The sequence below is a fragment of the Eriocheir sinensis genome, chromosome 9, assembly GCF_024679095.1.
Source record: "Eriocheir sinensis breed Jianghai 21 chromosome 9, ASM2467909v1, whole genome shotgun sequence".
NCBI classification, from domain to species: domain Eukaryota; kingdom Metazoa; phylum Arthropoda; class Malacostraca; order Decapoda; family Varunidae; genus Eriocheir; species Eriocheir sinensis.
The window spans coordinates 6,500,801-6,528,021 of record NC_066517.1 but is presented as its reverse complement, the minus strand read 5'-3'; the positions used below and the strand labels follow the sequence as shown (position 1 = coordinate 6,528,021).

General features: G+C 43.7%; 1 protein-coding gene across 4 annotated transcripts in view; it reads right to left on the bottom strand.

Moving 5' to 3' along the window:
• Window positions 1–27,221, bottom strand: part of LOC126995872 (uncharacterized) — a 163,515-nt gene that overhangs the window by 54,856 nt on the left and 81,438 nt on the right. For 3 of the 4 annotated variants that reach the window (XM_050855771.1, XM_050855769.1, XM_050855770.1), the window contains one exon: window positions 7,038–7,583. In XM_050855771.1, the coding sequence (XP_050711728.1) occupies window positions 7,038–7,583 (546 nt within the window). The remainder of the gene's footprint in view (window positions 1–7,037; window positions 7,584–27,221) is intronic. The other variant, XM_050855772.1, reaches the window with a different exon arrangement.

Genomic DNA, 27,221 nt, shown 5'->3' with positions numbered 1-27,221 from the left:
CATCTTCCATAGTATATTTCCAACTGTGATAGTGTTTGCGCGTGCTACCATAAGCCAACTCCCCGTCATTCATATACTAAATAATTTCTCTTTCTTCCTTTCTCTTTGACCTTTTTCATCTTCGTCTTCTCTCTCTCTCTCTCTCTCTCTCTCTCTCTCTCTCTCTCTCTCTCTCTCTCTCTCTCTCTCTCTCTCTCTCTCTCTCCTCTCTCCTTTCTCTTCCTTTCTCCTCTCTCCTCTCCTTTTCTCCTCTCCTTTTCTCCTCTTTTTCTCTCTCCTTCCTCTTCTCTCTCCTTTTATCCTCTTTCTTTCATTTTCTCTCTTTCTCCTTCTCTTTCTCTCTCTCCTTTTCTTAACATGACTTTGTTTTTTGTGTGCTTAACGTATATGCTTAACCTCAAACTCTATGTTTAACATGTGTGCGGTTACTTATACATCATCTTCTCCAAAATATAAAGATACAGTTACTATACTTTCTTTCTCAAAGACAGATTTTTAATGTACACAACATAACTTTGTGTACTTGATTAATCTCAAACTATTATTTACCGTGTGTGTGTGTGTGTGTGTGTGTGTGTGTGTGTGTGTGTGTGTGTGTGTGCAAAGCTAACAGGTAACAAAGGCATAACTGTTAAGTATAGCATCTCAGCATGGCGTCACTACTTCACCCTACACGTTCCCTCTAAGACAGAACGAGGCATGGCGCCGCCCATGTCTCGCCGCTCCCAGACTCGTCACCTCCCACCAACCGCAGCATAGCACATCCCTTGCTCCCTCCCCATAGCCTGTCACTACCGATCCCTCTCTGTCCCGCCCCACGCTCCCTCGCCCCGCCAAATCAATTCGCTATGGCAGGGGCCACTACCGATGTCTTTCCGCCCCGCCCCACGCTCCCTCGTCCCGCAAAATCAATCCGCTATGGCAGGCGCCACTACCGATTTCTTTCCGTCCCTCCACTCTCCGTCCCGCCCCACGCCCCGACGCTCTCCACTCCGCTCCACGCCCCGCCACTCTCCGTCCCGACCCACGTCCCGACGCTCTCCACCCCGCCCCACGCCCCGCCAAAACAATCCGCTATGGCATGGGCCACTACGGATGTCTTTCCGCCCCCCCCGCCACGCTCCCTCGATCCGCCAAATCAATGCGCTATGGCATGGGCCACTATGGACGTCTTTCCGCCCCCCCCGCCCCCCCCCGCTCCCTTGCCCCGCCAAATCAATGCGCTATGGCAATATTATATATACTAACGATGCCAGGCGACGAGTAAAAAGATTAGTATGTCAGGCAAAGCGTAGATATGAAGAAAATATTGCACCCAACTGTAAAAATAATCCGAAATCTTTCTTCAGTTACATAAACAACAGAAAGGCGATCAGAAGTGGAATTGGACCTTTAACAAACAGCGACGGTGCACTAGTGACTAACAGCCAACACATTGCAAACCTCTTAAACAATTACTTTTCCTCGGTCTTTAATACTAACAGTCTTCCTCCCGCTACTACCAACACCAGTACTAATGTAAATCTCGAGCATGCATTGCCTAATTTTGAAATAACAACCGATGAAGTCCTTAAAGCTCTCCATTCACTTAAAACAAATAAAATTCCCGGACCCGATAAAGTATATCCTATACTACTGCTTAATGAAACAAAGAGGGAAATAGTCTCTTCCCTCACAACCGTATTCAATATGTCCTTGCGACAAGGCATCGTCCCTTCGGATTGGAAAAAGGCTAACGTGAAACCGATTTTTAAGAAAGGAGACAAAAAAATACCAGGTAACTACCGACCCATTAGTCTAACATTATTTGTAGGTAAGCTACTTGAGAGCATAATTAGAGACAAAATTGTGAGCTACCTCGAAAGCCACTCATTAATTGGGGATTCACAACATGGCTTCCGTTACAAAAGATCCTGCCTATCAAACCTATTGACCTTTTATAACGACCTCTTCTCAGTTTATGACGTAACCAAATCATTGGACGTCGTCTATCTTGATTTCCAGAAAGCGTTTGATAAAGTCCCACATCATAAATTACTTTATAAATTAAAGCAAATAGGTATTGACGGTCAAGTAAACCAATGGATCGCGAATTGGTTGAGCAACAGACAACAAAGAGTGGTGATTGACGGATTTAACTCAGAGTGAGCGCCGGTCACTATAGTCTGTTCACTTAAGCTAGATTCCTGGCGCCTAGGCAGGTTTGTAAGCTTGCAGCTGATTGGCTACACCGCTCTCCCGTTAACACTCATTTTTTTTAACATCATTATACAGCGTGTCGTGATGGTTGGGGCGAGTGAAATATTGCTATAAATAACTCTGTGTTTTCAATATGTGGAGTTTTAACAGCATTCTGATCACACTATCATGTTCACGAGAGATTTTCCTGCGTAATGTAATAATATATTTCTGCAATCAATGAACAACTGTTGAAAACAGCGAGCATAAGTAAAACATGTTATAAACATTTTTTTAACATCTTCACGGTTCAACTCATCGTAATACCATTTTCTTATATGCTTTGTCGAGTTTTTAAAATACATCTTGATTCTACAGTTACTGCTGAGTTTGATGGTGTCAACTAAAACTGGCTAGCTCGTATGTGAGATGAGCTATGGCAAATAATAAAGAAACATGTCTCACTCGAGCATGCAAGATGTGGTCCGACATGAGTGTTAGCGGGAGAGCGGAGCAGGTAATCAGCTGCAGGCTTACCAACCTGCCTAGGCGCCAGGAATCTAGCTTAAGGTGGGAATTCGGCCGCTTGGCACTGATATCGGTTTTTGGGTCCTCCTACCTTAATTTTCTCACCTAGGTGAATAATATTTTTACACAATGTGTATTAATATGCAGTGCTTCTATACCAGTAATATGGTAAAGAAAGCTGCCGTAGTTTTTGTGCAGTGCGTTATGTTTGGCGATGACGAAAGACATTCAAAATCACATAATAACTTCAAAACTATGAATAGTATGGCAATTTCCTTTTGATCACAGATAATACACACAATAAAGTACCTATGTTACTATTTTCGTACACCTAGCTGAAGTTACAACAAATTTATTACACCGCAAAATGTTACCTTTTATTTCATCAAAAATTAGAGTTTTATAAATTTGTCATAAATTTATTTGAGGAAATTAATGCGTGATAATAGTACGTTTACTAAACACGAGGGTGGTGATCATTTTGATACTTGAATTTCTAAAATTGGTCAATTACTGACAGAGTTATTAAACATTATGTGTGCCAAAAACAAGTTTTGAGAAAAACGCATTTTTGTGTGAACATCTTCAATACCCCATAACAATCACTCTAACATGCACCAAATCCAAATATTTACTTATATAACTCTTCGGCCATTCCTGGAAGGTTGGTAGTGGTTGTTTAGGTAGTTCAGGCCATGTTTACATCACGTTTATATCACCTGTATAGCCCCTACGGAAGGTGAGTTCTCCCTTGCCTGGTAGACCTCTAAAGAAACCAAGGCTCCTGGTCCCGTGTTATAATCATATTAGATTATATAACATATTTTTGATATATTATTTATATCTAAAATTAAAATAACATATTCATTGGGTCTCAGTGGAGCCCACCCCACCTCATTGTTGCCAGGACAGTTTGTTTAGAAATTACCAGGCTGGTAATCAGGGCCAGGTGTTGTCTTGCTTTTCTTCTTTGACTTCTTTACTGCTTTTCGTGGCGTATATGCTGTGAACTCTTTGACACCCTCCTGGGAGGGTGGCTGATGCGTATCGTCACATTTATTTCACCTTTTCAATATATTCTGGCGGCTTGCTTCACTTTTCGACTTTCTTCCCACCGAGCTGAAGCAAAATGCCAGAAGCATCGCTTCTACGGTGGGTCCAGAAGATGTCCAGGAGCGATTGGACAGGATACAGAAATAAGGTTGTGATCGGAGGACCCCAACGGAGAGAACAGTTTGACAAAGTAAGCAGAAGGGTTAGAGGTAAGAAAGAGGTCTAGTATGTTGTGCCGGTCTCCAAGGCGGTCGGGAATACGTGTAGGGTGCTGAACCAACTGCTCTAGGTCGTTGAGGAGAACAAAGTTGTAGGCTTATTTACCAGGCTGGTCAGTGAAAGACGATGAAAGCCAAAGCTGGTGGTTAACATTGAAATCTCCCAAGATGGAGATTTCAGCGGAGGGAGAGTGGGTCAAGATGTGCTCCACTTTAGAGTTCAAGTATTCAAAGAATTTTATATAGTTGGTAGAGTTAGGTGAGAGATAAACAGCACCGATGTATTTAATAATAGAATGACAATGAAGTCTTAGCCAGATGGTCAAAAATTCTGAAGAGTCATGGTCGTGGGCACGAGAGCAAATGATGTCGTTGCGCACGTAGGCGCAACATCCAGCTTTGGATTGAAATTTAGGATAGTGATAGTAGGAGAGAACAGAGTAGAGATTGCTGTCAGTAGCCTCAGAGACCTGTGTTTCGGTGAGGAAGAGAAGGTGAAGTTTAGAGGAGGAGAGATCGTGTTCCACAGAATTAAAATTATAACGAAGACCGTGAATGTTGCAGAAATTGATTAGAAAGAGGTTCGAGGAGTTATCAAGACACTTCTCAAGTCGGCAGCTTGAAGGGTAGTCCTCCCTGGGGGAATTTGTAGTCCCCCCCCCCCAGGCGGGGATTCCGAGCCAGGGTGAAGGTGTGCCATTTTGAATTTTGAATTTTGGGAAAAAGTGTGCATGTTGTGTGAATGTAGTGTAGTGTGGATAGAGAGAGGATCTGTCTTTAGAGAGCATGCTGAACTACTCTCTGGTGTTGATGATACAAAAGGGAAACGGTTAGTGAGGACATGGGAAGGGTCTTTGGAAGGCTTCAGCACCCTCCTCACTTCCCATATATACCTCACCGGGAATGGCTTGCGCCCGTTTCAGTAGGTGTCTTCCTACTTCCTCCAACTCTTTGCTTTGTTGAATAACTAAAAACATATGATATGTGGAAGAAATAAGGCAGACTTGCTCATTTACGCCGACGATCTAGGAGCGAGAAATGCAATGTTTTGAGTGGAATTGCCGGCTCCGCCCACCGGCTAAGCTCCGCCTCCCCTTGCTTCACCTCACAGTGAAAAGCGACCCGCTGAGGGCCTCTCCATTTATTCCTCCAAGGTTTGCCTGGCCCAGGAAGCTCGCTGTGTGCTCACACTGCCTCACAGTGCTATAGGATGCATGAAAAAAAAAAATATTTACTCATCAATATCACCATGAAATATTAACATAACGCAATTTTATTATTCAACATATACACTACCTAGTCTCAGGGATTATGATGAAAAAAAATAAGGCCATAAGTCCACCGTCAACCTTGAATGTAGATAGAAATATAAAAGTTTTTATCGTATGCTTTTTTATTGTATTACCTTTTATCTGATCGCCAGTATGGGTTCCGCAAGGGACGTTCTACTGGCGATCTTCTTGCTCTTTTAACTGACTCTTGGTTATCCTCTCTTAGCCGTTTCGGTGAAACTTTCTCAGTTGCGCTAGACATATCGAAAGCTTTCCATAGAGTCTGGCACAAGATTTGCTTTCTAAACTGCCCTCTTTCAGATTCTATTCCTCTCTCTGTTCCTAAATTTCCAGTTTCCTTTCCCGCCGTTCTATCTCTGCTGTGGTAGACGGTCACTGTTCTTCCCCCAAACCTATCAACAGTTGTGTTCCACAGGCTCTTTTCTATCACCCACTCTCTTCCTGTTATTCATCAATGATCTTCTTTCCATAACAAACTGTCCTATCCACTCATACGCTGACGACTCCACTCTGCATTATTCAACTTCTTTCAACAGAAGACCCTCTCAACAGGATTTACATGACTCCAGCCTGGAGGCTGCAGAACGCTTAACCTTGCTATCATTTCCAACTGGGGTAAAAGGAACCTTGTATCCTTCAATGCCTCAAAAACCCAGTTTCTCCACCTTCCAAACACCTATCCCCTATTCTTCAACAACACTCAGCTGTTATCTTCTTCAACACTAAATATCCTCGGTCTATCCTTAGCTCAAAATCTCAACTGGAAATTTCACATCTCCTCTCTTACTAAATCAGCTTCCTCGAGGTTGGGCGTTCTGTATCGTCTCCGCCAGTTCTCCCCCAGACAGATGCTTTCCATATTATAAGGGCCTTGTCCGCCGTTGTATGAAGTAGGCATCTCACGTGTGGGGGGGCTCCCCTCACACAGATCTTTTGGACAGAGTGGAGTCTCAGGCTCTTCGTCTCATCAGCTCTCTACCTCTTAAATTCCGCTGCCATGTTGCATCTCCTATCTTCCACCAATATTTTCAGGCTGACTGCTCTTCTGAACTTGCTAACTGCATGCATCCCGCGGCCCCGCTGCACACGACTTTCTACTCATGCTCATCCTTATACTTTCCAAACCCCTTATGTAAGAGTTAACCAGCATCTCCATTCTTTCATCCCCTTCACTGGTAAACTCTCTATGACTTGACCTCTTTCAAGAAGAGTGTATCAAGAGTGTATCAATCTCCATTCGAAATGGACCTCTCTTTTGGCTACTCTATACTTATCACTATATGAGAGCAACGGTCAGCGGGCTTTTTTTTTACATCTTTTTGTTGCCCTTGAGTAGCTCTATGTATATATATATATATATATATATATATATATATATATATATATATATATATATATATATATATATATATATATATATATATATATATATATATATATATATATATATTCCTTCATCACATGAAATCTACTTGAAAAAGCAATGTGTCGTCTTGTATTATAGAATGAATGTTATAGATAACGACTCAAGGATGGCAGTGATCCTAAGAAAACACAGGTAGGCCATGCAGTATTCTAGACAGTATTAGAAAACTATATAGCGCCGAGTCGCGACGCCATCAGCCAAGGCAGAAGCAAACTGACGGGTACTCCGCAGTGATTGGCTGCCACAACCCTTATAGCTACTCAAAATCAAATGACAAAAAGAGGAGGCGTAGCCGCCTGTAATATCTTATTGAAACAGACTATAGGAATGGTAGATACTTGCCGGCCCACCCCCGCAAGGGTGTTGGGGCACTGTGGTAAGCGTGGACAAGGCTGTGTGTGACGTCCACGACCACCACAGAGGCAAAGCCAGAGGTTGGAGCGTCCGTGACGTAGTAAGAGTATAGGTAGGTGTCGGTGAGGCAGGCGCGTGGCCCTGAGGTGTGCACCATGACAGGGGGGTCTGCGGCGGGGCGGACAATACGTGGGGCATGGAGGGCCACACAACGCCTCCACCTCATCCACTTAAGGAAGTCGTCGTTATCTTCTTCGTGGTCGTCGTCATCGTTATCATCATCGTCGTTGTCGTCGTCGTCGTCGTCGTTGTAATCACTCCCATGGTAACAGTCTCTAATTTGTAACAAAATTTCGTCGTCCATCCCATCATTTGTACTCGTTCTCTCTCCAGTCTCACCTTCGCCCAGTGCTGTATCATCTCCTGCAGCGTGAGGGTGGTGCCACAGCTGGACGCGGAACGTGCTGCCAGGCCGCCCAGTCCACTGAACCTCCACGACACCTCGGCCGGCTTGAGTCATCGTTGGGGCCACATCTGCCAACACATAGTCGGTCGGGTCAATATATGATCTGAGTCCACTAAACATCGGTCAAAAGTTTTTCTATGACTTACTACTATGTACGGGGGTCAATGACTTCTAAAAGAAAACCCTCCTAAAAACTGATCCTAAGACTGATTAATGTGCATTATTACAAAATGAGGATATATATATATATATATATATATATATATATATATATATATATATATATATATATATATATATATATATATATATATATATATATATATATACTTATCTTTTTTTATATATATATATATATATATATATATATATATATATATATATATATATATATATATATATATATATATATATATATATATATATATATATATATTATATATGAGGGTTTTCATTCGTTTTTCTTTCTTTTTTGCCCTTGAGTTGTATATATATATATATATATATATATATATATATATATATATATATATATATATATATATATATATATATATATATATATATATATAAAGTTAAGAGTAGTGGCCAAACGAGAGGTCAATTTCTGGTGGAGAGATTTCTTGATACTCTCCTCTTGAAAGAGTTCAAGTCGTAGGCAGGAGGAAATACAGATGAAGCAAGATTGTTCCAGAGTTTACCAGCCTGAGGGATGAAAGAGTGAAGATGCTGGTTAACTCTTGTATAAAGGATTTGGACAGTATAGGGATGAGCTTGAGTAGAAAGTCGTGTGCAGCGAGGCCGCGGGAGTTGGGAGGCATGCAGTTAGCGAGTTCAGAAGAGCAATCAGCGTGAAAATATCGATAAAAGATAGAAGGAGAGGTAACATGGCGGCGGAATTAAAGAGGTAGGAAACTGTCAGTAAGAGGAGTTGATAAGACGATGAGCCTTAGACTCTACTCACTCTCACACATGAGATGCATGCTCCATACAAAGGCGGACAAGGCACTTGTATATGGATAGCAACTGTGCGGGGGAAAATAACTGGTGGAGACGCCCAACCTCCAGGAAGATGATTAAGTGAGAAAAGATGTGAAGTTTCCAGTTAAGATTTTGAGTTAAGGATAGACCGAAGATGCTTAGTGTAGAAGAAGGTGACAGCTGAGTGTTGTCGAAGAATAGGAGATAGGTGTTTGAAAGATTGTGTAGAGTTGATAAGTGGATAAATTGAGTTTTTGAGGCGTTGAAGGACACCAGGTTCCTTCTGTCCCAATCGGAAATGATAGCAAGGTCTGAGGTTAAGCGTTCTGCAGCCTCCAGTCGAGCCCTCTAATTCCTGTTGGGAGGGTCTTCCATTGAAAGAAGTTGAATAATGCAAAGTAGAGTCATCGGAGTATAAGTAAATAGGACAGTTTGTTATGGAAAGAGACAGAGGCCTGCGGGACACCACTGTTGATAGGTTTAGGGAAAGAACAGTGACCGTCTACCACAGCAGAGAAAGAACGGCCGGAAAGGAAACTATAGATAAACGTACAGAGAGAGAGATAGAATCCGTAGGAGGGTAGTTTACAAAGGAAAGAGTTGTGCCAGACTCCATCGAAAGCTTTCGATATGTCTAGCGCAACTGAGAAAGTTTCACCGAAACAGCTAAGAAAGGATAACCAGGAGCCAGTTAAGAAAGCAAGATCACCTGAAGAACATCCTTTGCGGAATTATACTAGCGATCAGATAGATGGTCAGAAGTTGATAGATGCTTATGAATCTTCCGGTTAAGGATAGATTAAAAGCTGTAGAAAGACACGAAAGTAAAGCTACAGGATTTTAATTTGAGGGATTGGCACGGTCACTCTTCTTAGGCACAGGCTGTACGAAGGCGTACTTCCAGCAGGAAGGAAAGGTAGATGTCGACAGGCAGAGACGAAAGAGTTTGACCAGACAGGGCGTCATCACGGAAGCACAATATTTAAGTACAATAGGAGGCACTCCATCAGGCCCATAGGCCTTTTGAGGATTGATGTCAGAAAGGGCACAGAAAACATCATTCTTAGGAATCTTCATACAGGCATAGTGGAGTCAAAGGGGGTATGAATAGGAGGAATATGCCCAGAATCGTTCCGAGTGGACTTTTTAGAGAAAGATTCAGCGAAGAGTTCAGCCTTAGAAACAGACGAGACGGCGTTGCGTCAGGATTAGGGAAAGGAGGGAAAGATGAAGTGAAATTGGAGGAGATATTTTTGGCGAGGTGCCAGACGTCTCTTGAAGAATTATAAAAATGAGGGTTGTGGCATTTTCTAATGATGAATGTGTTTTTAGTGAGTCGCAGAATAGATTCGGCACGATTCCGAGTGGAAATGTAAACATCATGGTTAGCAGGAGTGCGAAGGTTCTGCTACAGTCGAGGCCGGTGTCACTTTTACTCTTTTAGCTGGGCAGGAGGCAGATTTTCACTTCCTCATTCTTTCTTTTGAAGTCCGCTGAGTCTGGCACCGCGACCCCACCCCATCCCACACTTCTCTTCCTTCACACACCTGCACATCCCAGGAGACAATAAGAGTGTGGATTAAGAAGGGGAGGCTTAACACGTAATCTCCTAGAGTTGCAATTTGGCAACACGGTGAAATACCCAAATGCTTTTGGCATCTGAGCTAAGTGTTGCCGCCACTTTTGTGCAGTGTTATATGTTGTCCTCTATCCTACAGATATGCTGAGCCTAGTAAACGTTGATTAGACTCGTTGCAGTACTTCATATTTACACCATATTATGTTTTCTTCTTATCCAAAATGGCAAGTATGAAAAGGTATATATATATATATATATATATATATATATATATATATATATATATATATATATATATATATATATATATATAGATAGATAGATAGATAGATAGATAGATAGATAGATAGATAGATAGATATAGATATAGATAGATAGATAGATAGATAGATAGATAGATAGATATATTTTTTTTTTCTCCGCCTATTGCGCCGGTAGGCTTGCTTCAGGGGCCTGGATGGTATTCGTCCCCAGCCCGTCATGGCGCAGGCAAGTATTTATAGTGGCGCCATATATATATATATATATATATATATATATATATATATATATATATATATATATATATATATATATATATATCCTCCAATTTCACTTCTTCCTTTTTCCTTCCTCTCCTTAATCCTAACGGCAGCACCGCCGTCTCATCTATCTCTAAGGCTGAACTCTTCGCTAAAACATTCTGTAAGAACACCACCCTGGACGATTCTGGGCATATTCCTCCTACTCATCCCCCCTCTGACTCCTTTATGCCTATTATTATGAATTTTCATAATTATTTTTTCTATGCCCTCTCTTGCCTCAACTCTCAGAAGGCTTATGGACCTGATGGAGTGCCTCCTATTGTCCTTAAAAGACTGTTTCCGTGCTGACACCCTGCCTGGTCAAACTCTTTCGTCTCTGCCTATCAACATCTACCTTTCCTTACTGCTGAAAGTACGCCTTCGTACAGCCTGTGCCTAAAAAGGGTGACCGTTCCAATCCCTCAAACTACCGCCCTATAGCTTTACTTTCTTGTCTATCTAAATCTTTTGAATCAATCCTTAACCGGAAAATTCTAAAGCACCTTTCCACTTCTAACCTTCTATCTGATCGCCAGTACCCCGTCGAAAGGGAGTCACCTTGTCGTGGTGACGGGGCTTGAAGCGAGGTCGGCGGCACCACCTACCGTGGTGGCTTGCCCACCTCGATAGGGCTCGATGTCCGTTGGCCTCGTGGACCAAGTGCTCCCCCCTCATCACCGGTAGAGGAGGCCTACTGGTGGTGTTGCCTTCTCCCGCCCTGCCCTTTTACCACCCAGGGCAGGGCTACTGTCTCCCCACGTGTTTGCCGTGCGTGGCGTCCCGTATACTCCCCGTGCCCTTTCATCTGGGGGTTGAGTCCACCGCGGGGCAGGGTGTAGTTCCCCTCGGTGGGCAACACGCTCCTTTGGTGGGAGGGTTGGGGTAAGACGGGTGGTTCAGTGTGGCCCCACTGAATCAATCGGCTGGTCATGCGAAGGCTAGGGTCAAGTGGTCATTGCCGGGTGGGCCGTCGCAACGGTCCCGCGGCCGCCGGTAAACACCTGGGAGTGGATGCGTATACTTCCCCATTACCCCTGGGGCTGTTGGGTGCGGTCTGGCCCCAAAATTCAGCTTCCCCTTGTTGGGCTCCGTGGTGGGTGGGGGTGTGGGGGAGTGAAACACCTCCCCTGTGTATGGTTAAGTTTCCCTTGCCTCGGCCTGCCTCTCTCCCTGACGTCCGCCTGTCCCCGATTACCCCTACACGGTCCTCTCTCGTCGCCACCTTGGAGCCTTTCACCGTTCCTGGTGGTGCCGCTGGAAAGTTCCTACCTCCTAGAGGGGCTGACCAAAACAAGTCCGTGCAACATAAAAGTCCACGTGTGTCTGACAAGGCTGCCTCCCATTCCGGGGGTAGCTCTGATGTGCGTCCCTCTTCCAAGCTGGACGCACTTCAGATGGTGAATATCGATCCATCGTTTTCCTACCGTGCCTTGCACTCCTTACTCAAGCCATTTGGCCCAGTCCTTCGTATCCGTCTCATTTATGATGGAGACTTCAAGTCAAACAGATGCTATGTGACCTTTGCTTCCAGCGCTGAAGCCCAGTCGGCGTGTGACGCTGTTGCGACTCTGCCTATCGCAGGTGCTGGATTTCAAGCGAAACTTCTCCGCTCTTCCAATATTTCTGACAGTGACATGGACTATGTCCCGAACCTCTTCGAAGACGCTTTGTTAGAGCCAACTCCCAGGGACAGCCAGGTCCCTCCCCCTCGCTGGTTTGTTGCATACTATAGGAATGGGCGTGGCAACTTCATTCATGCTGCTAGGTACCTCACCAAAGAAATTGGCACGATCCCTGAGGGGAATCTGAAAAAGTATGGGAAGGGAGTGTTAGTCAGGGCTAAAGATATTACTCAAGCTAAAATGCTGCAACATCTACCATGCCCTGCTGACAATATGTTTGAAACGGTCAAAGCACACCATACCTTCAATTATAGTAAAGGCAGTATATATAATCATGACCTCTACGATTTCTCTGAGGAGGAAATACTTGGGATGTGCCCTAGTTCTGTTCATAAGGTGTCCAAGATGAAGGGTTCAGCTAACATGATACTTCTCACCTTTTTTGGTTCTACCCTCCCTGACCGTGTCAGTATTGGCCCCCTCCATCTTCGGGTAAAGCCTTTTGTTGATCGCCCTCTACAGTGTTTTTCATGTTACGGGTATGGTCATGGTAAGAAATACTGCACTGAGCCTTCTCGGTGTGGTAATTGTTCTGCATTAGGCTCACACTCCACGGCGGAATGTGAGTCAGATGCTTATTGCTTCTATTGCCAGGATGCTCACCATTTGTCTTCCAGACAGTGCCCACGATATCGCCTGGAACAGGATATTTTGCAACTTGCAAATAGTCAGTTTATCAGCCTTGGTAGTGCGCGCCGTGAACTCCTCTACCACCAGAAGGCCGGTACTGGAGCAAAGACGTACACCTCATCGCTAGGCACTCGCTCTTCTGCCCAGCCCGCTGCTCAGGTGTCCTCTACGGTTTCCTCCCGGCCCTTTGAAGCTACTGTTATTACGTCCCATAATAGATTTTTCCTTTTGTCCTGTGATTCTGTCGAGTCACCTCCAGGTTCTGATGGGGCTTATCTGGCCTCGTCCCAGGTGATGCATGTTGATGTACATGCACCTCACATTGCTTCGCCGAAGTCCGCCAGAGGTATGAAGAAGCGACATCGCGGTTCTACAGATTCAGTTGAATCTGTTCCGCCAACTAAGATTACTGTAGGTATACATGATTCTGGGGTCTCTCAGGATAGGCCTATGGAGGAAGATGCGGAGGCTCATATTGAGCCTGCTGAGACCCCCTCTGTTCCAGTTCCTGTTGCTTCTAGTGGTTTTCCTGATCGGGATATGGAAACTGAGGAATCCCTTGGATATAGTGTTGGGAATCCTCCCCGCGAGCATGTAGCTTCGGGGAGTGGTGTGCGGTCTGGCTCTAGTAGTGCGGCGTCCGGAGGGGGCGCAGGTTCCTTTGTTGGGAGAAAGCTCGAGGTCCCTCGACCCGGCTTCTCTCGGGTCCCAGTCTCCTCTTCTCGTCGTATTACCGTACCGAATCAGGTGGGTAAAAGGCAGTCTCTTTCAGGGGCTCGCCTGGAGCGCACTCGAAAATAGACATCTTCCTACTCCTACAGTGGAATTGTAGAGGCCTACGAGCCTCGTGGGAGGAACTCCGAGCATTGATATCTCGGTTTTCTCCTGCTTGCCTTTGTTTACAGGAGACAATGCTCGGAGACTACACTCACTCTAGTCCTCCTGGGTATCGTGCCGTTTACAGTACCCCTAATCCTGGACAGGGCCACCATGGTGGCACCGCCATATTCGTTCGCTGTGATATCCCTTATGTCCCATTACAGCTTCACTCAACGTTGCAGTCTGTTGCTGTTAAGGTTTATTTAGGCAAATTTTATACATTATGTAGCCTTTATCTCCCTCCTGGTGTTCCCGTTGACAGACACGATCTTGACGACCTGGTGCAGGAACTTTCCTTGCCTTTACTTTTATTAGGGGATTTTAACGGTCGCCATCCGTTGTGGGATGATGGTGCTACCAACCCACGTGGACTTTTAGTTGCTTCTTTTATTGAGGATCAGGGATTAGAAATTTTAAACTCTGGGGAGGTGACACATTTTCATAGCCAGACTGGTACTTTTACCTCTATAGATCTTTCACTTTGCACTTCTAATTATCTTCCTGATTTTCGTTGGCGGGTCTTACCGGACTTATATGGCAGTGACCACTTTCCAATTTTATTGGAACGCATTGATTCTGTACCGCAGTCACGCCTTTCTCGCTGGCGTCTAGATAAAGCAGACTGGCAGCGATTTACGGAACTTAGCTCCTCTCTTCGTCCGTTGGCTGACTTTGAAACTTCTGACGAGGCTGCATCCTATTTCACTGATGCCCTACTTTCTGCAGCCCTTCAATCCGTCCCCAGGACGTCTGGCCGGTTCCCTAAACATCCTGTTCCCTGGTGGAACGCCGCTTGCACTACTGCTGTGCAAGAGAAGCGTGCTGCATTCTCTCGACTTCGTCGTCACCGTGGGAACCCCCAGTGTTTGGATGCTTTTCGGCGAGCGCGTGCTCGAGCACGACGCACTTTCAAGGAGGCTCAACGAATTTCTTGGAAGGCTTATCTCTCTTCCATCACTACCAGAACTACACTTACAGAAGTCTTTAACAGAGTTCGTAAGATCTCTGGGAAGTTTTCCCCCCCTCCCCCTCCAGTGTTATCGCATGCGGGGGAAACGGTGGCGGACCCTAAGACTGTTGCTGACCTATTCGCCAAGCACTTTGCCAGTGTCTCTAGGAAAGATCCTACTGCACCAGGGGCTCGTTATCGCCGGGATGTGGAATCACTCGGCGTTAACTTCGCTTCCACCGGAGGGGAATCTTATAATATCCCATTTTCTCTCTCCGAGTTGAAGACGGCTTTATCCCAGTGTCATGATTCCTCGCCAGGTCCAGACGACATCCCTTATGCTTTCTTACGCCACATGTCTGACTGTGGTTTTACATTTTTATTGGATCTTTACAATTTCATTTGGCGTACCGGTGATTTTCCATCTCTGTGGAGTGTAGCTGTAATTCTCCTCATTTTGAAGCCTGGGAAAGATCATCTCCAAGCAACTAACTATCGTCCTATTTCTTTAACATCCTGCATTTGTAAAGTGATGGAGAAGATGGTGAATGTCAGGCTTATGTGGTACTTGGAGAGCCGGAATTTATTGACACCGGTGCAATATGGTTTCCGAAAGGTGCGCTCCACTTCGGATGCTCTTTTATCCTTGGAGTCCTCAGTTTGTGAGGCGTTTGCCAATAATCACCACCAGATGACCGTGTTTTTTGATCTGGAGAAGGCCTATGACACCGCTTGGTGTCATGGAATTTTACTTAACCTGTTTGAGTTTGGTCTTCGTGGCCGTCTCCCTGTTTTTATTCAGGAGTTTTTATCTCATCGTCTTTTACGGGTTAGAGTGGGGAGTACTCTTTCCGAGGTTTGTCCACTTGAGGATGGTGTACCACAGGGAAGTATTCTCAGTGTTACGCTATTTGCTGTGGCTATTAATGGAGTCGTTGGTGTCCTGCCTGATGGAGTTCATAGCTCCTTATATGTAGACGATTTATCCATGTCGTTTTCTGCTGCAAGGATGTCGTTGATTGAACGAAAGCTGCAATTGACTATTAATAGAGTCGCCAATTGGGCAAATACGCGCGGCTTTCGATTTTCGTCCTCAAAGACAGTAGCTATGCATTTCTGTCGTCTTCGAGGCGTTCATCCGGACCCTGACTTATATCTTGGTAATAGGCGACTGTCCTGTGTAGAGACGACTCGTTACCTCGGTCTTTTATTTGATAGCCGCCTAACCTGGGTGCCTCATTTACGTTACGTTAAGGCGCCTTGTCAGAAAGCCCTGTCCCTCCTTCGTGTTTTTGCTCATACCTCTTGGGGTGCAGACAGGGACACGCTACTCCTCCACAGAACACTCATCCTTTCCAAGTTGGAATATGGCTGCGAGGGATACTCCTCCGCCAAGGAGGCTCACCTACGCGTGTTGGACTCAGTACACTGGTGTTGCTGTTGTGTTGGACTCAGTATACTGGTGCATTCCGGTCTTCACCGATACCTAGCCTCCTCGTGGATGCCTCCTCGTCCTGCCTCTGGATTTGAGACGCCAGTCCTCTCTATTCCGTTGCTGGTTCCGCGTCCAACGCCTTCCAGAATCAGTTCCTTGTGTGTCAATTTTGCGGGATTCCCGTTCGCCTGCATATGATGAGCGACCTAGTCTCCCTAAACCTTTTGGGTTTCGGGTAGCGTCTGCCATGACACTGTTGTCTTTCCCTCCCATTCTTATCTGCCTTTATCGAGTACCTAGGGTTGGATACTGGTAGTTGCCCGGTGTATTCGTGTGTTCTCCCACTATAGATAGTAAGAGGGATTTACCGCCATCTGCGTCCTGAGCCTTATTTTTAGAGCATTTCACTGAACACTCGGACTCCATCCCTGTCTTTACTGATGGCTCTAAATTGAATGCTGGAATTGGCTTTGGTGTTGTGTTCCCCTCCTTCTGTCGGGGAGGTAGTCTTTCTTCTGTTGCTTCTGTATTTACTGCAGAGCTGTCTGCAATAGTCCTCTCTTTACAGATTATTTTTACCCTTCCTGTGGACTCTTTTATGATTTTTAGTGATTCTCGTAGCGCTCTTTCTGCGCTGGGCTCCTTTACTCCCTCTGTTAATCCCCTAGTTTTATCTGCTCTCGAGTGGCTGTATTTGCTCAGCAACAGGGGATATCGCGTTGGGTTTTGTTGGGTTCCAGGACACGTTGGCGTACACGGGAACGAACGAGCTGATGGACTTGCAAGGGAGGCAGCAGCTAGAGCTGCCCCTCCTAGTGCTGTCCCATGTACAGATATGTTTCCAGAGATTCGCAAGGCAATTCTCGCCAGTTGGCAGGAGAGGTGGAATGCTCGGGGTGCGACTTCCAAAATGGGAGAGATTACCTGGACTGTGTCTCGTCCTTGGTCATACGAAAGTGTCCGTGACCATCGCTCGCAGACAGCCGTGACCCGTCTTCGGACGGGTCATACGCGTCTAACACATGGTTACCTCATGTCCCGGGGAGTGCAGCCTTATTGTGATGACTGCTTGGTTCCCCTGACCGTGCGGCACTTGCTGGTCGAGTGCCCAGTTTGGGGGACCTGCGAGTGCGATACCTGTTGCAGTGTCGGGGAGAAGACAGATCATTCCGTCTTTCACTGATGCTGGGAGGGAGATGCCTTTCCCCTGGACATGAGGGACTTCTCTTTATGGAGAAGGGTGGCCTTCTCCATGAGTTATGACCGTTTTCTGTGTGATTTGTTTCGTCTTGTTTTGTTTGACTTTGCTCTTAGTTTACTTTTTTAGGTTCCTTTTTTAGCCCTTTTAGTTTAGTTTTTTTCATCTTTTCTTTAGTTTTTAACTCATTGAATGCGGCGCCATATGACCCTGGCTGTTGCGGCGCCTAATTTAAATCAATCAATCAAAACTGATCGCCAGTATGGGTTCCGCAAGGGGCGTTCTACTGGCGATCTTCTTGCTCTCCTAACTGATTTTCTAATGATGAATGTGTTTTTAGTGAGTCGCAGAATAGATTCGGCACGATTCCGAGTGGAAATGTAAGTCATCCTCTCTTAGCCGTTTCGGTGAAACTTTCTCTGTTGCGCTAGACATATCGAAACCCTTCGATAGAGTCTGGCACAAGTCTTTGCTTTCTAATCTGCCCTCTTTCGGATTCTATCCCTCTGTTCCTTTATCTCCAGTTTCCTTTCCGGCCGTTCTATCTTTGCGGTGGTAAACGGTCACTGTTCTTCCCCTAAACCTATTAACAGTGGTGTTCCACAGGGCTCGGTTGTATCACCCACTCTCTTCCTGTTATTCATCAATAATCTTCTATCCATAACAGACTCCCCTGTCCACTCATACGCCGACGATTCCACTCTGCATTATTCAATTTCTTTCAATAGAAGACCATCCCAACAGGAAGTACATGACTCCAGACTGGAGGCTGCAGAACGCTTAACATCAGACCTTGCTATCATTTCCGATTGGGGTAGAAGGAGCCTTGTGTCCTTCAATGCCTCAAAAACTAAATTTCTCCACCTATCAGCTCGACACAATCTTCCAAACACCTATCCCCTATTCTTCGACAATACTCAGCTCTCACCTTTTTCAACACTAAACATCCTCGGTCTATCCTTAACTCAAAATCTTAACTGGAAACTTCACATCTCCTCTCTCACTAAATCAGCTTCCTCGAGGTTGGGCGTTCTGTATCGTCTGCGCCAGTTCTTCTTCCCCGCACAGTTGCTATCCATATACAGGGGCATTGTCCGCCCTCGTATGGAGTATGCAACTCACGTGTGGGGGGGCTCCACTCACACAGCTCTATTGGACAGAGTGGAGTCTAAGGCTCTTCATCTCATCAGCTCTCCTCCTCTTAGTGATAGTCTTCTACCTCTTAAATTCCGTTGTGATGCTGCCTCTCTTTCTATCTTCTATCGATATTTCCACGCTGACTGCTCTTCTGAACTTGCTAACTGCATGCCTCCCCCCCTCCTGCGGCCTCGCCTCACACGACTTTCTAATCAAGTTCATCCCTATACTGTCCAAACCCCTTATGGAAGAGTTAACCAGCATCTTCACTCTTTCATCCCTCACGCTGGTAAACTGGAACAATTTTCCTTCATCTTTATTTCCTCCTGCCTACGACTTGAACTTTTTCGAAAGGAGGGTATCTGGACACCTCTCCTCCCGAAATTGACCTCTCTTTTTGGCCATTCCTCTGTACTCTATTCAGGAGCAGTAAGTAGCGGGCTTTTTTTTCATTATTGTTTTTTTTTCTAACCCTTGAACTGTCTACTTTTCTGTATATATATATATATATATATATATATATATATATATATATATATATATATATATATATATATATATATATATATATATATATATATATATATATATATATATATATATATATATATATATATATATATATATATATATATATATATATATATATATATATATATATATATATATAATATATATATATATATATATATATATATATATATGACCGTGGTGCTCAGTGGCGTAGCCAGGGGGGGCGGGGGGCACGTGCCCTCCCCTTCAGGAACTCCTTTTTTGTGGGTTTGTTGGAAGTTCTCGAAAATGACATGCCGTGCATGGCTGTGACCGCCCAAATAAATTATATTGTGTAGATCAGCGGTTCTTAACCTGGGGGTCGTTTGGGGTTTCTCGAGGGGTCGCGGAGGGTTTGGGAGAAAATAATTTATTTCATGTACGTGATGCGGCCAGCTGCTGAAAACATCAACCACAATCAGTCAGTCAACCAGATCATAGCTGCGGGTCTGTATGTGCTCCTCTCCTGGATGTGACTCCCAAGCAGTGGCGTTCCTGAGGGGGGGGGCGAGGGGGGGCTGTTTGAAATCGCCCCCCGGGCCCCAAAGTGAGGGGGGCCCCAAAATGCGAAATTTAACCATTGCTGCTATGGCAGGAGGACAAGCTAAATTCAGTGGCCCCAAAATGGTCAAGGGCCCCATTTATATTTGGACCCGAAAGACAAATTTGGGTCTCACTAAAGGGCCCCAATTTTCAATTTTGTAAACAAAAATGTAACAAAAATGTTATGTCAAAGAAATAGGGCTCTTCAGGGGCCCCCTTCCAATCATGGAGACCATTATAGACCTAGGAGGGTGGGTAACGTTGATTGGGGTAAGGGCAGGGCCCGGGGGCCGATCTAAGGCAATTGATTACTGAGGTGTCAGTGTCATGTGTGGAAGAGGGAGAGAATTATGAATAAAGAATAATATATAGCTAACTCTGTTCTACCGCCCCAAACTTTGTTCTCCCTCCAGTCATGATTCACTCTGTTCTAACTCCCTTCACCCTGATCTATCTCCCTTTACATAATGGAGTCCCTTCCAGCAATATTGATTCATTTAACTCCCTCCACATCATATCGCCATCAGAGTACATTACTGTTATCCTCATTTTTACCATTTATCATTATGCTTAACTGGATTAAGTGGATCTTCAATTATTCAGTGTGCACCTAGTTTTAAGAAATAAAATATCTGAAATTTGCATTTACAAGTGCCTTTAAAATGATTCTACAATTGCTCATATTCTAAAAATTTTCCCGGGGTGGGGGGGTGGGGGCTAACAGCACCCCACTAAACCCCGCAGCTGCTTTGGCTCATTGTGCTCGCCTCTCACCCCATAAGAGGGGCCCCAAATGGGAATGAGCCCCCCGGGCCCCAAAATGTCTAGGAACGCCCCTGCTCCCAAGGCGCAACAGTTGCACCAAGGTTTTGAGCCATGAAAGTATGAGACCAAGAAAACTGAAGGTTCACTTTGGGTCTTACCATAGTTAACTGGTGGACAAAAGCTTGGATTACTTCAAGCGAAAAGAAGCTGCTCTGAAGGCCAGTCGCATCGATTCCACTGGTCAGTTCGCTCATCAGAACAAAGCAGCGCACTGGAGGCTTCATACAAAATTGCTCTAAAAATCGCGCAGACCAAGAAGCCTCATACCATTGGTGAAAATCTGATTAAGCCTTGCATTCTGGAAGCAACGAAGGTGATTCTTGTAGAACAGCAGGCACACAAATTGAGGGCAATTTCCCTTTTGAATGTACAGTCAAAAGTAGGATCTCGGACATGAGTGAGGATATTTTCCTGCATGTGTTGAGTGCTGTGAAGAGTAGTCCTGTTTATTCCTTGCAACTGGATGAGTCGACAGATGTTGCCTCATGTTCCCAACTTATTGTTTATGTTCGCTACCTTGACAAGGAAGGTATGAAGGATGAGTACTTGTACTCTGAGCCAGTGGCCACAACAGCTCGTGGAGAAGATATTTTAAAAATCCTAGAAGCCTTTCTCCTTATTAAACATGGGCTGAGTTGGGAAGCACTTGTCGGTCTGTGTACAGATGGTGCTCCTTCCATGATTCGTGAAGAATGTCGCTCTGCATGTCTCCTTCACTCCTTGCATGATTCATCTTTATATTTTGGCGATGAAGACTATCCCACCTGGACTTCAAGAAGTGCTCACAGACGTTGTGAAGATTGTGAACCATATCCGAGGGAGCGCAACAATTTCAAGGATTTTTAAAGTGCTTTGTGATAAAATGGGCTCTGACTTCTCTGTTCTCCTGTTTCACACGGAGGTACGTTGGCTCTCACGTGGCAAAGTTCTGAATCGCGTGCTGCAACTTTGAGAGGAAATAACGATGCTGTTACAAGAAGGTCGTACCTTGAAAGAAAATCTTCTACACGAAATGATGCAAGAAGACTGTTTCGTAACAAAGGTTGCCTACTTGGTTGATTTCTTCCTCTGAAGTGAATTCCCTGAATATTTCACTCCAAGGACACCTTGCAATGCTGCACACAGTTCGTGACAAAGTCGCAGTATTCAAGTGTAAGATTCAACTTTACGTGAAAAGAGTTCAGGACAGTGACACAACTTTCGTCCCTCATATGACAACTATCCTATATTCTATGGTTGAAGCTGAATGCAGTTTCCGTGAGGAGATCTCAGCTCATCTTCTGGAGGTGAATGACGCCATCAAAAGTTATTTTCCAGGACTGGATGACCGCTGTACTGATGCGTGGATCTCCAGACCCTTCTCAGTGAAGGACAGTGCCAGCTGTGATGCTGATGTTGCTGCGAAGGTAGAATTTCTTCAAATTCGTGAGGATACTCAGTTGAAAGTCGATTTTTCTGAACAAGAGCTTCCGACATTTTGGGCGACACTGAATGACGACTATCCTCTTCTTTCGGTGCGTGCACTGACCATACTGGACCTCGACCTATCGCTGCGAGGCTGGATTCTCATCAATGATGGCACTGTAAACGAAGGCACGCAGTAGACTTGTGATTGACAGCGACATGAGATGTTGCCTGTTAAGCACTGCTCCTCGCTTTGATGTACTTATGGCTGCAAAACAATGACGTCAGTCCTCCCATTGATTGAATAAGTAGGTTTTATTTTATGTGCATTAGTTCCATGGATTTTGAAATAGCACTTGTAGGGGATCTGTGACATTTTTCAAGGTCTTTTATCTGTAATATTTTTCTATAAATCAGGATCTTCATATAATTTTGTTTTACCTTACCTTTACACAAAGGGGAGGCGGTGGCTGAGTCGACAGAGTGACGGCACCACGTTCAGGAGGACGCGAGTTCAATCCCACCAAGCTGGGATTTTTCAGCCGCCGCCGAGTGGCTTAAAACTACCCACATGCTGTCCAGAAGACCACCTATCAACCCGGACTCTAGATTCTAGGATTAAAGATGAGCTCCGGGAGGGCAGCATAAGCCAATGCAAGATGGCGCCACTATAAACACTCGCCTGCGCCAGAACGGGCTGGGTCGACCATCAGGGCCCACCGGGAAAAAGCCTACCGGCGCAATAGGCCGCGACGTAAAAAAAAAAAAAAGGTCACCATTACAAAATTTATTATAGGGGTCACGGTAATACCCTGGAGGGGGTCATACGATGAAAAGGTTAAGAACCACTAACGTAAATCCTTATCAGTATTGAGACAGACTGGTAAAGATTGTGCCCACCCCCTCACTGAAATCCTGGCTACGCCCCTGGTGGTGCTGAGCGGAGGTGTTGCGCCTAGCTCTGCACAGAAAGTGTCGACATGGCCGCTGTTAGGGCCAAGGGACTGGACGTTTTCTGTTATGTTTGTGCAAAATTCATGGGCGAGAAGTGGATTGGTTGCTGTTTGTGCACTAGGTGGTGTCATGTGAAGTGTACTAATTTGTCTGGGATCAACCTGGATAATATACCTAAAATAAATTGGATATGCACCCCATGCCTCCGTAAAGCATCTCTGGCTACCAGCATTGTGGAAAAATTGGATGAATTCAAGCAAGAATTATCTAAGGAAATATCTGTAGTTAAAGATGAAGTTGAATCAAGGGCTGTGAAGGTGCAGGAGGAGCTGGGATCAGTTGTTGACACGCTTAAATGTGCTGAGCATGCTGAATCAAGCTGGGCTGAGGTGGCAAAGAGAGGCAAGAAGGTCAAGAAGAATCTCTTAGTTGTAAAAGTTTCTAAATAGGAAAAGAAGGCAACAGACATGCAGGATGAAATCTCCCAGGCATTGGATGGTATTCAAATAACTGATTCAAGATTTACAAATAGAGGTAACATTGTCATGAACTTTGATAATGAGAACACAAGTGCTGAGGCTGCTCAAAAACTGGAGTCTGTTGAGCAAATTAGTACCAAGAGTGATGGAAACATGAAACCAAAGATCATGATATGCAATGTGCATAAAGAGGAGACCAAGGAAAAAATAAAGGAGACCATCTTAAACCGCAATGAGTTCTTACACACAATTGAGGGTGTTGATAATAAGATTGAGCTGTTTTTAGTGAGCCCACATATTGAGGTGTGACCCAACTGTGAGATAGCTGATTCACAAAAATCATTACAAGTTAAAATTAGAATGGGGAATATACACAGTGAGAGACAGATACCATGCAATTATATGTTATCAATGTCAGAGATATGGCCATCTTGAGGCCAACTGTGCTGCCAAGACCAATGGCCCAAACTGTTTTGAATGCTCTGACAATCATAAATCACAGGAGTGCACCATGGCTGAGAAGAAATGCTTAAATTGTGTAAGGTACAAGAAGCATGAAATCAACCACTGTGTTGTGTAATTCTCCAGACTGAAATTAAGAGAATTCGTAACATGACCGATCATGGCTATTAATTAGTGCTTGTACTCAAAGATAAATTGTGTGTGATGAAAATGATCGTTCGATGTTCAATTGTGATATACTATAACGAAAGTATCAGACATGAATGGATATTTGTGATTTATTCGTGAAGCCAATTAAGACACTCACTCACTCACTACGATGTTTGAAAAAAAGTGCATTGAAAACTATTTTCAGGCTAACATCGTAATTGTTGACGGCCCTCGTAGAGCGCTGCATCAGCAATATATATATATATATATATATATATATATATATATATATATATATATATATATATATATATATATATATATATATATATATATATATATATATATATATATATATATATATATATATATATATATATATATATATATATATATATATATATATATATATATATATATATATATATATATATATATATATATATATATATATATATATATATATATATATATATATATATATATATATATATATATATATATATATATATATATATATATATATATATATATATATATATATATATATATATATACATATATATATATATATATATATATATATATATATATATATATATATATATATATATATATATATATATATATATATATATATATTTTTTTTTTTTTACGTCTTGGCCTATTGCTCCGGTAGGCTTCATCCCGGTGGATCCTGATGGTCGGTCCAAGGCTTCTTCCCGGTGGGTCCTGAGGATCGGCCCAGCCCGTTCTGGCGCAGGCGAGTGTTTATAGTGGCGCCATCTTGCATTGGCTCATGCTGCCCTCCCGGAGCTCATCTTTAATCCTAGAATCTAGAGTCCGGGTTGATAGGTGGTCTTCTGGACAGCATGTGGGTAGTTTTAAGCCACTCGGCGGCGACTGAAAAATCCCAGCTTTGTGGCACCGATTGGGGATTGAACTCGCGTCCTCCTGAACATGGGGCCGTCTTGTTATCTGTTCAGCCACCGCCTAACCTATATATATATATATATATATATATATATATATATATATATATATATATATATATATATATATATATATATATATATATATATATATATATATATATATATATATATATATATATATATATATGTATGTGCCGGGCACTTACGGTATTTTTTGCGGTACTGCGGTACTACCACACTACCAAACCGGTACCGCAGTACCGCAGAGGATTGCTGAAAGTACCGGACTACCGGTACCGCGTTCACATTTTCTGCGGTACTTTTCGCGGTACCGGCAAACACTTTAAAGAAAAATAGTGATGATAATAATTAATGAATAAATAAATATGCAAATAAAAATAAACCATACCACTGTTTGAGGGGGCCGGAGGGGGGGGAGCACAGACAGACAGACAGACAGACAGTCGGACATACGCACAGACACCGTGGGAAAAAGGGGAGGCACTTTCACTGAAAAGGATAGGTACCTATTGTTAATTAAAAGGATGTGATTTTTCATCGGAGAGAGGTTGGAACCAGGATTTTTTTCACCTATGCTTTTCTAGGAGGAACCATACCTGCCTCTCAAATTAATCAACACCTCTTAACTCCTATGGTACGTTAAATCAATTTATCTTTAGTTGCCTGCGTGCCGATTATCTCGCAATAACTTGCAACAGAGAAAAAAGGGGGTAGACAGACACGTTACTAACGTGTACCGTGCTAACGTAGACGGACTTAGAACGTGTAACGTTCGAACTCTAAGTCCGGGCTCAACTTCACTACTGGCAGGTCGGTGAAAATCTTGCTCCTTAGAAATAATCTATTAAATAATTACCTGTACCTGTATATTATTGTTATCTACAACATTATTATGTTACTTATTCCGGGCACATCTTTCCTACTGTATAGTTTCCACCTAATCTCATGTACACTACATGTGTATTACCTAGTAAATAAAAACAAATTTATAATTATAATAAGTGAAGAAATATAAGCAATATACCCGTCACTCCGGCTCGTCTCGTCTCCAGCACCACCCATCGACGCTCTCCCATCAGCTGATTTCCGTCCCCCCCCCCCCTCTCTCTCTCTCATACGTTAAGGGAGATAAATAGATAATTTAATGAAATAAAGGAAAGTAAGAGGAGGAGGAGGAAGAAGTCCACGCAGCTGATTTACGTCCGCCTCTCTATCTCTCTCTCATACATTAAAGGAAATAAATAGAGATAATTTAATGAAATAAAGGAAAGAGTACGAGGAGGAGGAAGTACACTCAGCTGATTTGTCGCCCCCCTCTCTCTCTCTCTCTCTCTCATACATTAAAGGAAATAAATAGAGATAATTTAATGAAATAAAGGAAAGAGTACGAGGAGGAGGAAGAACACTCAGCTGATTTGTGTCGCCCCCTCTCTCTCTCTCTCTCTCTCTCTCTCTCTCTCTCTCTCTCTCTCTCTCTCTCTCTCTCTCTCTCTCTCTCTCTCTCTCTCTCTCTCTTATACGTTAAGAGAGATAAATAGAGATAATCTAATAAAAGAAAGGGAGAGTAAGAGGAGGAAGAAGAAGAATCTCTCTCTCTCTCTCTTGTAGCAGTCACCGCTCGAATCGCGTGTTCCTTCCCCTCAGTGACACAAGAAAACGGGGTGCTGCAAAGAGAGACTAAGATTCTCAGTGTTTTCATGTAATGTCCATCGTCACTGTGTCTGTCAGTCTGTCTTGTCGCGTCTTCATCGTTAACTTTCCTTGTATTCGTTTACCTTTGACTGTCCGTCCACGTTCTCTTGTTGTCCACCGTTACACATTGTTATACACATACACCAACACTTAAATGTTAACCTACACAAACAACATTCACACAAACGCATACCCACACAAACACCTTTTTTTTGTGTTGTGTTTGTCTTAATGACTTGTTGTATTTTTGTGCAATAAAGCAACCCTAACGGATACTGAGTTTCATTATCCGTGAACCGACTAGCACTTAGAACACTCGCTACCACCAACACTCTCTCTCTCTCTCTCTCTCTCTCTCTTATACGTTAAGAGAGATAAATAGAGATAATCTAATAAAAGAAAGGAAAGAGTAAGAGGAGGAAGAAGAAGATCTCTCTCTCTCTCTCTCTCTCTCTCTCTCTCTTATACGTTAAGAGAGATAAATAGAGATAATCTAATAAAAGAAAGGAAAGAGTAAGAGGAGGAAGAAGAAGAATCTCTCTCTCTCTCTCTCTCTCTCTCTCTCTCTCTCTCTCTCTCTCTCTCTCTCTCTCTCTCTCTCTCTCTCTCTCTCAAACAAAAAATAAGTTCGATTACGAAATACGCGGTGTTAAACT